At 34.2% G+C, this 13,533-nt stretch overlaps 1 protein-coding gene across 5 annotated transcripts in view; it reads right to left on the reverse strand.

Annotated features, from left to right (window-relative positions):
- NBEA (neurobeachin) overlaps nt 1–13,533 on the reverse strand; it is a 669,183-nt gene that overhangs the window by 515,606 nt on the left and 140,044 nt on the right. For all 5 annotated transcript variants that reach the window (XM_069601566.1, XM_069601568.1, XM_069601567.1 and 2 more), the window contains exons 9-10: nt 10,194–10,391; nt 9,453–9,586 (exon numbers count right to left, since the gene is read on the reverse strand). In XM_069601566.1, coding sequence (XP_069457667.1) covers nt 9,453–9,586; nt 10,194–10,391 — 332 coding nt within the window. The remainder of the gene's footprint in view (nt 1–9,452; nt 9,587–10,193; nt 10,392–13,533) is intronic.

The following is a 13,533-nucleotide window of genomic DNA, read 5'->3' on the forward strand; positions in this document are numbered from 1 at the left end:
AAATCTCACTAAACAAATTATTATTTGGTTTTCCTCCTTTAATAGTAATAGAGGGGTGTGTGTTGTTGCTATTGTTTAGTCACTAAGTCATGTCCAACTCTTTTGCAACCTCGTGGACTATAGCCCACCAGGCTCCTCTGATCATGGGATTTCCCAGGCAAGAATACCAGAGTGGGTGCCATTTCCTTCTCAGGAGGATCTTCCCAACCCAGGGATTGAACTCCAGTCTTCTGCACTGTCAGGTACGTTCTTTACTACTGAGCCACATGGGAAGCCCCAGTAGTGGTATACCTACATCAAATATATTTTCTGAGTCTGTTTTGCTTCAAAGAACACTTTCATTACCAATTTTATAAACTTAAAAAAGAAAAAGCCAAAAAAGCAAATATGCATATAAAGAAGTGAAAGATATATATATTCCTAAAAAATATATAGAAAATAATTTTACATATACAGAGCCTTAAATGTTTAAATACTTCTGGAAACCAAAATTATAATTATATTCTACATATACAAACAACAACCTCCATAAGGGACAGAATCATTACACACAAGAACTGATTTCACTTCTTTAGTCTATAGAAAGCATGCACATTTCATTTTTTTAAATCAGTTCCAGTGAAACATATGTAGAGATATTTGATATTATATATATAACAGGCACTTTTCCTTGAACTAAAAAACCAGAAAACATGGTCAAAGAATTTTTATATCACTTTGAAGTGTAAGTGGAAATTTAGGTTGTTAACACATTGAAATGCTTAGTTTTTCAGGTAATTTTGTTAGTTTATATATGACAATGATGTTAATCAGGACTTCAAAATGAAAATTTAATTATTAAAGGGGCTATGAAATTCAAAAAAATTGCTGGAATATCTTTGGCTAGCAAGATAGTTTTTAGGGAAAAAAATCGATTTATACCCATTGAACAAATAAGTCATAAATACTCACCTTACAAGAGTATTCTTAATTATAAGATCATTGACACAAATGTTTTATGGGATTTGCTAAATTTTTTATAGCTTATATTTGATCAAACAGTCTATTAAACAATCTGTATTATAACTAGAAACAGAAAGAACACTTTTCTGATAAAAACATTTATATAATTACAAGAATTCATTTACATGATCACTTGTGGTTGGTTTTAGTTTATAAAATTTGTCAGTTAAAAATAGCATTAAAATACATTTTAGTAATACAAAATTGCATCACATCAAATAGACTACCTACTATTTTCTGAGGAAATAAAACTCAATAATGCTTACATGTACCAGAGGCTCCTTGTGATAGGTATTTTATATATTCTATCTTACTTTAATTCATATTACTATCAGATAAAGACTGCATTACTAAAATCACTCCACACCTTGCAAAGGTAATTCTTAAAGAGTTAATCATGGCAGTTCAGAGTGACAGTTCTGGAATCAGGCTTTCAGAATTGTAACTCTGGTCCTACTGCTACTGCTGCTAAGTCGCTTCAGTCGTGTCCAACTCTGTGCGACCCCATAGACGGCAGCCCACCAGGCTCCCCCGCCCCTGGGATTCTCCAGGAAAGAACACTGGAGTGGGTTGCCATTTCCTTCTCCAGTGCATGAAAGTGAAAAGTGAAAGTGAAGTCGCTCAGTCGTGTCCGACTCTTAGCGACCCCATGGACTGCAACCCACCAGGCTTCTCTGTCCGTGGGATTTTCCAAGGCAAGAGTACTGGAGTGGGGTGCCATTGCCTTCTGCCACTTAATCTCTGTGACCTTTAACAGGCATGAAATTTTTCTTTCCCTTATCAGCAGAAAGGATTAAATGAGATAATATAAACAGCTAATGGCATACAATAAGCACTCAGTAAATGTCTTGTGTTAGTACTACACACCCTCAGATAGCCCCAGCACCTAAGAACAGATAGTTCAAAACAGAATACAAGTTTGAGCCTTAGTCTGCCCTAACAACAAAAGATGCATAACACTGTCCTTAAAAAGAACTACTCAGTGTATTTTTAATCCTTTGATATACAAAATTCTTATATCTTGTGCCAGTAAACAGGTATTTTTTCAGAACACATTATTCCCAAGTCAAACACATGGGGAAGATTTGTTTTGCTTTCTATCATCTATAGAATTCAGTAACATGTACTCAAAAAAAGAGGTTGGGGGCTAAGATGGAGAAGACAGGACATTAATAGTTAATGTCTTGATATATGATCAATAAAATCAAAGGAATATGGTATTTCTAATATACAGACTCTTCGTTACACACAAAATACCGAAGCCATAATTATTTCAAGATTGGAGTTATATTTCTTGAAATCTTTTATTAAACATTTGTTCATTATTTACTCATTATATAAGTATTTACTAAACGTTTAGTGAAAGGCAATTTGTTTAATTATTGCTCTCAATGACCGCTTGACAGAATGGGATTGAAAAGTCCAATACAAACATTTTTAATCTATGAGAAAATAAAAAACTTCCAAACAGCTTTCATCACTGGCAGAATTATTCAAGGTGATGATGGTGATTGAGAATCATTATGAATAGGATGGAATCACTATAACAACTCTGCCTAGATGACTTAGTCAAAAAAATCACATTAAAAATACTGTATGTGTTTTCAAAAGCTATCATTTATTACATTTTTGGTTCACTTTTTGTTTCATGATAAAGGCTAAACTACATGTCAAAAGAAAGAGCAGTGAAAAATCTTACAACTGGATATTTAATGGGGATGCTAGTGGGGTAGCTACGAAATCTAAAAACCAGCTAAAGAACACCATCTCAAATCCTTGCAGCTATTTTATAACTCGATATTGGCTTCCAAACATGGGTTAACACATTCCTCACTTTTAAACCACTATACCTAGAAAATGGATAAACAGTTCACAATCAGTTTTAATCACTACAACTGAAATTCGAAGTATGAGTCCTACTTCATCACTTAAATAAGTAATTTTCCATTGTAAATAACATCATTTACAATGATCTTGTAAACATCAAAGAGAAAACAATATGGTTCAAACAGAAAATAATATGGCTCCTACCATAACAATGAACCTCTATGCTTGGTGAAATATATTTTAAATATAAAACCATAGTATTAGGATAATCTTAAATAACCTACTGTCATCCGAATAACAAACCCAGCATATATTCAGTGCCTACTGTATCAATCTACGTATTTTATGGCATTTAATTTAATAATCTAGTGAGCTATTATCATTCTAATTATATAATGGTAGAAACTAAAGAACAAAATAGATAACACACTCAAAGTTGTATTAATAATAAATGCAATGTAACACACCACTTCTAAGCAATTATACTCCAATAAACACTTTTTAATAAATCATTGTTGCTGTTGTTGTTTTTCTTCAGTCCCTGAGTCACGTCTGACACCTTTAGACTCTATGGATTACAGCACCCCAGGCTTCCCTGTCCTTTGATCAAACTCAGTGATGCCATCCAACCATCTCACCCTCTGGGGCCGCTTTGTCCTACTGCCCTCAATCTTTCCCAGCATCAGGGTCTTTTCCAATAAGTTGGCTCTTCACATCAGGTGGCCAAAGTACTGCAGCTTCAGCATCAGTCCTTCCAATGAATATTCAGGACTGATTTCCTTTAGGATTGACTGGTTGGATTTCCTCGCTGTCCAAGGGACTCTCAAGAGACTTCTTCAGCACCCCGCTCAAAAGCATCAATTCTTCTGCACTCACCTCCTTTATGGTCCAGCTCTCACATCCATATATGACAACTGGAAAAATTAGCTTTAAATATACAGAACGTTGTTGGCAAATTGTGTCTTTGCTTTTTAATACTCTGTCTAGGTTTAGGTTTGTCACAGCTTTCCTTTCAAGGAGCAAGTATCTTTTAATTTCATGGCTGCAGTCACCATGTGCAGTGCTCTTTGAGCCAAAGAAAATAAAATTTGACACTGTTTCTACTTTTCCTCCTATCTATTCCCATGAAGTGATGGGACGGGATGCCATGATCTTAATATTTGAAAGCTGAGTATTAAGTCAGCCTTTTTACTCTCCTCTTTACCCTCATCAAGAGGCTTTTTAGTTCCTCTTAGCTTTCTGCCATTAAAGTGGTATCATCTGCATATCTGAGGTTGTTGGTATTTCTCCCAGCAATCTTGATTCCAGTCTGTGCTTTCATCCAACCTGGCATTTTGCATGATGTACTCTGCATATAAGTTATATAAGCAGAATGACAATATACAGCCTTTCCCAATTTGGAACCAGTCTGCTGTTCCATGTCCAGTTCTAACTGTTGCTTGTTTACCTGCATACAGGTTTCTCAGGAGGCAGGTAAGGTAGTCTGGTATTACCATCTATATAAGAATTTTCCACAGTGTGTTGTGATCCACACAGTCGAAGGCTTTACTGTAGTCAGTGAAGCAGAAGTAGATGTTTTTCTGGAATTCCCTTGCCTTTTCTATGATTCAACAGATAGTGGCAATTTGATCTTTGGTTCCTCTGCCTTTTGTAAATTAAGCTTTTACATCTGGAAGATCTTGGTTCACATACTGTTGAAGCCTAGCTTGAAGGATTTTGAGCATCACTTTGCAAACATGTGAAACGAGCACAACTGTACAATAGTTTTAATTCTTTGGCACTGCCTTTCTTTTGGATTGGAATGAAAACTGATCTTCTCCAGTCCTGTGGTCACTGCTGAGTTTTCCAGATTTGCTGGCATATTGAGCCCAGCACTTTAACAGCATCATCTTTTAGGCTTTGAAATAGCCCAGCTGGAATTCCATCAGTTTCACTAGCTTTGTTCAAGTAATGTTTCCTAAGGCCCATTTGACTTCACACTCTAGGATGGCTGTCTCTGGGTGAGTGACCACACTGTCTTGGCTATCCAATAAGACCTTTTTGTCTAGTTCTGAGTATTCTTTCCACCTCTTCTTAATCTCTTCTGCTCCTGTTAGGTCTTTGCTGTTTCTGTTCTTTATTGTGCCCATCTTTGCATGAAGTATCCCCTCAGTATCTCCAATTTTCTTGAAGAGATATCTAGTCTCTCCCATTCTATTGTTTTCCTCTATTTCTTTACATTGTTCACTTAAGAAGGCTTTCTTCTCTTTCCTTGCTGTTCTCTAGAAGTCTCTTCAGTTGGGTATATCTTTCCCTTTTTCCTTTGCCTTTCGCTTCTCTTCTTTCTATTTGTAAGGGCTCCTCAGACAACCATTTTGCCTTCCTGCATTTCTTTTTGGGGGGATGGTTTAGGTCACCACCTTCTATACAATGCTATGAATCTCTGTCCATAGTTTTTCAGGCACTCTGTCTGCCAGATCTAACCCCTTGAATGTACTTGTCACCTCCACTGTATAATCATAAGTGATTTGATTTAGGTCATACACTGGAGGTTTTCCCTACTTTCTTCAATTTAAGCCTGAATTTTGCAATAAGGAGCTGATTATCTGAGCCAAAGTCACTTCCAGGTCTTGTTTTGCTGACTGTATAGAGCTTCTCCATTTTTGGCTGCAAAGAACATAATCTGACTTCAGTATTGACTATCTGGTGATGTCCATGTGTAGAATCATCTCTTCTGCTATTGGAACAGGGTGTTTGCTATGACCAGTGTGTTCTCTTGGCAAAACTCTTGTTAGTCTTTGCCCTGCTTCATTTTGTAGTCCAAGACCAACCCTGCCTGTTACTCCAAGTATCTCTTCGATTTCATATTTTTGCATTCCAACTCCCTATAATGAAATGGACATCTTTTTTTGATGTTAGTTCTAGAAGGTCTTGTAGAACTATTCAACTTCAGCTCCTTCAGCCTCTGTGGTTGGGGCAGAGACTTGGATTACTGTGATGCTGCACAGTTTGCCTTTGAAACAAATTGAGAGAACTAAGAGCATTTGTCATTTTTGAGACTGCACCCAAGTACTGCATTTTGGACTGTTTGTTGACATGAGGGCTACTCCATTTCTTCTAAGGGATTCTTGCTCACAGTAGTAGATATAATGGTCATCTGAATTCAATTTGTCCATTTTCCATTTTAGTTCACTGATTTCTAACATGTTCGCTCTTTCCATCTCCTACTTGTATGCTGTATGCTCAGTTGCTTCAGTCGTGTCCAACCCTTTGCAACCCTACAGACTGTAGCCCACCAGGCTGCTCTGTCTCCTCCTTGATCAGATTCAATTTACCTTGATTCATGGACCTAACAGTCCAGGTTCCTATGAAATATTGTTCTTTACAGCATTGGACCTTACTTTCTCTACCAGACACAGCCACAACTGAGTATCATTTCTACTTCTGCACAGCCTCTTCCTTATTTTTGGAGCTATTTCTCTGTTCTTCCCCAGTAGTATACTGGACACCTATCAACACGGGGGGCTCATCATCCAATGTCACATATTTTTGCCCTTTCATACTGATCATGGAGTTCTTAAGGCAAGAATACGCGAGTGGTTTGCCCCTTTCCAGTGGACCATTTTTGTCAGATGGCAATAATAATAAATAAACTTGGGGTTTGAATTCAAGTTTTTCTAACTTGAACATCCACACTAGTTAACAACTATAATATGTAGCCTTCATGATAAAACAAAGTCATAAAATTTCTCCTGTACATACAAAGTCTATTTTTAAAGGCTCTAGAAAATAATTTCTTCAATAAATTATTTTAATATTAAGACTTCAATATATACAGTAAAACTCAACAAAAAATTAGAACAATAATAAATTATAGTGTCAATAGAAGTGAACCTTATATAAACAATAAAATGCTTCATAAATCAGGCTACTGAGTGGAGGAAAGTGCATGAAACTAAGATGTTTTAGCTTGAAACATAAAAGGCAAAGAATTAACTTATTTCAGAGTTTCTCTCAATTTCTCCAAAAGGCAGTCAAGAATTAAGACAATATTGCAATTTGGGGCATATATTTATTATATAAAAAACATTTTCTAAAATGGGCACATATAAAATTTTGTTGAAGATTTTTAAAGTTCAAATAGATTCTCATTCATCACTGCGTGCCTGCGTGTGTGCTAAGTCATTTCAGTCATGTCTGCTACGGCCTGTAGCTAGCTGGGAACCTCTGTCCATGGGATTCTCCAGGCAGGAATACTGGAGTGAGTTGCCATGCCCTCCTCCGGGGGATCTTCCCAACTTAAGGACAGAACCCACATCTCTTTAACTATCCCGCACTGGCAGGCAGGTTCTTTATCATTAGCACCATATGGAAAGCCATCCCTATTCAGCTAGAAGTTTAAAGTTAACTAAAAATAAGATAACATATCCTATTTTAAATTCTCACTCATATACATGAATTTAAGATGTAGCCCAAAATTAAGGAATTCTATCAATCCTTGCCCTAAAGCTAACAATTTATGTTCTTCAAGTAGAGGGGTATGTTCCATTTAAAAATTTTTCTCAACATTTTAAAAACTGAAAGACAGTATTACCACCAAAATGGTGGCCCTTCAAACTTTAAATATAACAAAAGACTTCATTACTGATACACACAAACATCAAAAAGCCAACCTCAGACATCAAGAGCTTTGAAGTAACTAATGAAAAGCTATTGGATAAGAATTCAAAATAGCACATAAGTGAACCACACGGGAGGGCTGAAATACATACCCAAAACAGGTATGTATTATTACTGAAACGGAAAGTGATACATTTCTTATTATACTTTATTGGCCATAAACTAAGAACATATATATCACTGAAAAAATTAAAGCTATGGCATGGAAAAATTAACATGAATGATATAAAAGAACTAAAAACAAATCCAAATGAAAATCAGAAAGCTGATCCTTTATACTACCTTTTATCTGTTATAAAATAAATACAATTTAAATATCGAAATATAATACAAACACTAAAACGAGTTTTGAAAACAGGATATGACAAATAATCATGTACTTGGTCCCGGTCCTTAGATGAATGGACCAGATATCTGTTAAATATAGTTTTAGCACTGAGATTTTATAACTATTCAATAATATAAATTATTATAATAATTTTAAGTATAACATTCAAACTGCATAATCTTTCTAATTTTTCTGCATGAAGTAAATCACTATATTTCAGGTTAAAATAATTATGGACTTAATATTAATTCATAAGAAATATTTAAATTACACATGAAGTTTTCTAATTGCTATTTCACCTCTAACTTCTTTTCATAGCACTTACTAGGTTTTAAATTACTGATCATAATGCGTCCTAGTTCACTTAGATGATAAAGAACAAAACATTTGCATTTAAATTAGGACTGGGATTTAAAGTTTCATTTTTCAGCTAAGCTGATCTATTTCTCAATAAAATGACTGAAGATCTCATAGCAAAGTAGTATCTCAGCAGGACATGGCCTCCAGATTCATTTTCACATCAAAATGCTAACCAATACATTATACTGATTTAAAAAAAAAGAAAGAATAAAAGCATGACCCATGGATGAGAGCTGAGTTTTGTAAATGTACAGGTCAGATTTATATTTAGATTTATACTTTACATAAAGATGGTCCCAATACAGGGACAATATTATGAGCAATATTAAGAGAGAAGTTTGTTAATAGCTAATTTAAATAATTAATAGCTAATTTAAATAATTAATATGAAAAATCATGTTACATTTCAAGAACTCTATAAATTTTTCCCCATCTTAATTTCATTTACTATTTTTTCTATCAATTCAAAATTGGATGATCCATAAAGAATCTCATGTATATATGTATATATTAATGAAGCATTTCTATATTACTGTTTAGTAAACTAAATTAATGTTTACTTATATAACTTTCCCTTTAAATTCTCTAAACATATACAGAAATAGTTAAACTATCTGTGTAATTCACATTTAACTTATGCCATAAATGATTCTACGAAATAAAGTTAAGCTGGAGTTTAATACATGAGGTATTTAATTTAAAAAAAAGAAGTTATAAAAATTGCACATGAAATAAATCTAATTAGAAAATTCTGGATATATAAAACATGGATATGCCAGTGGTTAGGTTTAGGTTCTCAAACATAGAAAAAAAGCTAATTTCAATTAATATTGCTCTAGTATTATGATACTAGCATTATACAATAACACTAATATTTAGGATATAAATTATATAACTGTTATTAAATACTATTCTTGAGAATAAACTTTACCCTAGTAATTTTGTTTAATTTGACAGGATTTCACCAACAATTCAAACAATGAGCATTCATTTGCAAAGTGAAAGGCCAGGACTGACACTTTTCCTACTTCATATTATAATCACTATGCTATACCTAGTAAGAATATTTTTATCAAGGAAGTCACTCCTTTGTGGTTATAAAATTTGTCAACTTTTTTACTTAGTGTAAATATATCTGCCTTAATCCTAAAGAAACTTTATTAGCATTATAAGGATAAAAACCAGTATTATAATATATTTACATAGCACCAAGGGCACCATGCATAATCTAAACAATTAAAAAATACCATAAGTTACATATTGAAAGAAAACTTACCAGACAGTGGTTTCCACTTGACTGTCATTGAGCTGCCGGTTGTCTAGTTGTGCAAAAAGTGGGAAAAGCACTTGAATCCCTCCAATTGAATGAATTGCACTATGAATTGAATGTGTAACTATAGCTTTTACATCCTATGTTCAAAAACAAAAATGTGTATTAAATTTTCTAAAGCATGTTATCACTATTTCCTTGTTTCAAATAACTTTGTAAGAAAATTAAATAAAATAGATATTTTTAAATCTGTTTTTAAATTTTTAAATCAAAATTATATAATATTATACAAATTTAAAATAAAAATTTGAAATATTTTGATAATCACTTAAATTTAAAGCTTAAGTTGAGAGATTTTTACACTGAAAATATGAGTGTCTAAATCAAAATATATTTTAAAAAAGATGCTATTAATAGATACAAAAGCACTCAATTTTTATGTTAGGGGAAAAAATACTTATAGGAAAGTATTTTTATATTTACAATTATCTATTTATTAATTCACTGATTTTATTTCAAAGGGTAAGAAACAGAAAATACAACAGAAAAGACAGATTTCTGAAACAAATCCAAGGTAAACTATATTGCCAAATAAAATACAGAAGGCAAAAACACTGTTCAAAGTACTAGAAGACCAAAAAAGAAAAACAAAGAGCAACTGGAGATTTACAGGTAAGCAATGTATAAAATGAAAAATAAAGACACAGTGTTGATGAGAACATTAAGACTAAGCTACTATTCACCTACCTGGAGCATTAAAGCATGTGGGGAATGCACAAAGATCGATGCGTTTTCCTTTGGTGATGATTCCAGGCATAGTTGAGCATCAGTGGCTTTAGCATTATATGTAAATGCAATACTACTTGCAAGCTTCCCATCATACAGAACCTGTTTATGATGTTCTGCTAAATGAATATCACTTTCAGACTTAAACTTGAAGGTGCTCTGAAAAAATAAAACTTAAGTTAAACACTCTTTAAATGAAACATACTAAAAATCTCAAGTTTTAAAGCAGAGAAAAACTTAAGATAAACTAAGATAAACAATTTGTTGTGATATTTCCATGTGTTGGGTACTTGTCAGTGGCATTATTTTGTTATTCTCACCTCAGTTCTATGAGTTACAGTTTATTATGCTAATAAACACACTCAAATCTTCATGTTATCATTTTTACTAAAATTTTGATCATATATAAAATAATTTTATTAAGATATTATAAGGTCTGCTGCTGCTGCTGCTAAGTCGCTTCAGTCGTGTCTGACTCTGTGTGACCCCTAGACGGCAGCCCACCAGGCTCCCCCATCCCTGGGATTCTCCAGGCAAGAACACTGGAGTGGGTTGCCATTTCCTTCTCCAATGCATGAAAGTGAAAAGTGAAAGTGAAGTCACTCAGTCATGTCCAACTCTTAGCAACCCCATGGACTGCAGCCTACCAAGGTCAGATGGTATTAAATGTAAATAGGCTCTTACTTCAATAATTCATAACATAAACAAATTTTTCTTGTTAACACTTTCAAAAGCATGTATAGAAGTAAACAGTGCCTGGCACATGAACTATTAATATAGAAACAAGGCTATCGGTTGAGACTAAAAAATATTTATTCATAAAAATGTTTTTATTACAAAAAGTATATCAAGATAGTGATATCAATGCTACTCCACACTCCACAAAAAATCACAATAGCCATGTCAAAACCCAGAAGAAAAGTTCATATTATCACTTTAAATGAAGGACAAGAAATAAAGGACTACAATAAGAAAAGTACAGTTAGAAACAGTTAAAATTTCTCTGCAGGTGTATGAAACTGACAATGATAAATACATTTAACCTTTGCAAAAATCACATAATAGTATCCCATCACTTCATGGCAAATAGATGTGGAAATAATGGAAACAGTGACAGATTTCCTTTTCATGGGCTCCAAAATCACTGCAGATGGTGACTGCAGCCATGAAATTAAGACACTTGCTCCTTGGAAGAAAAGCTATGACAAACCTGGACAGTGTATTAAAAAGCAGAGACATTACTTTGCCAACAGAGGTCCGTCTAGTCAAAGTTATGGTTTTTCCAGTAGTTATGTTTGCATGTGAGAGTTGGACCATAAAGAAGTCTGAGTACCGAAGAATCAATGCTTTTGAAATGTGGTGCTGGAGAAGACTCTTGAGAGTCCCTTGGACTGTGAGGATACCAAACCAGTCAATTCTAAAGGAAATCAGTCCTGAATGTTCATTGGAAGGATTGATGTTGAAACTGAAACTCCAATACTTTGGCCACATGATGCAAAGAACTGACTCATTGGAAAAAACCCTGATGCTGGGAAAGATTGAAGGTAGGAGGAGAAGGGGACGACAGAGGATGAGATGGTTGGATGGCATCACCGACTCAATGGTCATGAGTCTGAGTAAGCTCCTAGAGTTGGTGATGGACAGGAAGGCCTGGAGTGCTTCAATCCATGGGATCACAAAGAGTTAGACACAACTGAGCGACTGAACTGAACTGCATGCAGATCAAACATGTCAGGACAAATTTAGCCAATTATCTACAGTTTTCTGAACTACTACTGAAAGAGTCTTACTAACTTGAACCTGGATGCAAATCATTCATTATTAGCATTCCAGAAGACAGGAGCAGCATGAAAAATGAAAACTATGTGTACGTCACTATAGATGGTACCCTTACTTTTTAAATGTATGCATGTCTATATATTTGAATATTAGACATAAGGTAAGAAAATGTCACTATTTTGGATCAGATCTTTCGCTATCTTCTCAATTAAATGGGATGTAGAACATTATCTCTCATCTCAATGTTTCCTAATTTAATCGCTTTTATAACTCACAGATTCATACAAGATAGAGGTAACAGGTAAATTAAAATATATCTGAATCAAAGACTCTACTTCAATTCCTAATGTACTAAAGAATAGGTGATAATTATAACAGGAAATTGAAACAAAAAATTCTTTAAAAAGTATTTTAATACATATTTGAGCTACTACTGGCAATATAAAATACATGTAATTGCCTCCTTCACTGATTGCCTTAGTGTTATAAAATAAATACTTTAATATGAATGTTAATAAAATCATAAATGGTCAAAATGTTTAACACCTGAACATTTTTAAGATGCTATTTAAAAAAATTATTGGAGTATAGTTGTTTTAAAATGTTGTATTAGTTTCTGCTACACGTCCACTTTTTTAAATACATTCTTCCTATATACGTCATTATGGAGCATTGAGAAGAGTTCCTGTGCTATACAGTAGGTCCTTATTAGTTATCTATTTTATATATAGCAAAGTGTATATATCAATCTCAACATTTGTGTTTTTAACACCTTTTTAGAGTAAGATTTAACAAATATGTTAGAATTTTGACCTATTTTGTGAACCAGAGATCAAAAGCACTATTAATTATTTTAGAGTATAACAAAAGAGCTAACTTGTAGAAAGGAGAAGGTGATGGCACCCCACTCCAGTACTCTTGCCTGGAAAATCCCATGGACAGAGGAGCCTAGTAGGCTGCAGTCCATGGGGTCGCGGAGAGTCGGATTCGACTGAGCGACTTCACTTTCACTTTTCACTTTCATGCACTGGAGAAGGAAATGGCAACCTGCTCCAGTGTTCTTGGCTGGAGAATCCTGGTGGGCTGCCGTCTATGGGGTCGCACAGAGTCGGACACAATGGAAGTGACTTAGCAGCAGCAGCAACTTATAGAAATAAAATTATTTAATTGACGGAATCTGGGAGAAGAGTACACAGAACACTGAGACACTGGGGAAGCTGACCAAATAAGTAAAGACTAAAGGAGCTGGATAAGAGAAAGGCAAACTGTAGGACAATCACGTAGAGAAGTGATGTCTCCTTATGATGATAATAATATACCAAGAAAAGCAATATGTAAAGGATGGAAATAGCAACTGGAAAAAGACCAACATATGCTCTTAGTAGAGGTTACCTTATGATTTTTTAAAAAATTTGACAAAAGCAAATATTAACAACAAAAGCAAATATTAACAAGTGGGACTACATCAAACTACAAAGCTTCTGCACAGCAACAATGGAAACGACCAAAAAAAAATGAAAAG

This window comes from Ovis canadensis, chromosome 10 (genome assembly GCF_042477335.2).
Source record: "Ovis canadensis isolate MfBH-ARS-UI-01 breed Bighorn chromosome 10, ARS-UI_OviCan_v2, whole genome shotgun sequence".
NCBI lineage: Eukaryota > Metazoa > Chordata > Mammalia > Artiodactyla > Bovidae > Ovis > Ovis canadensis.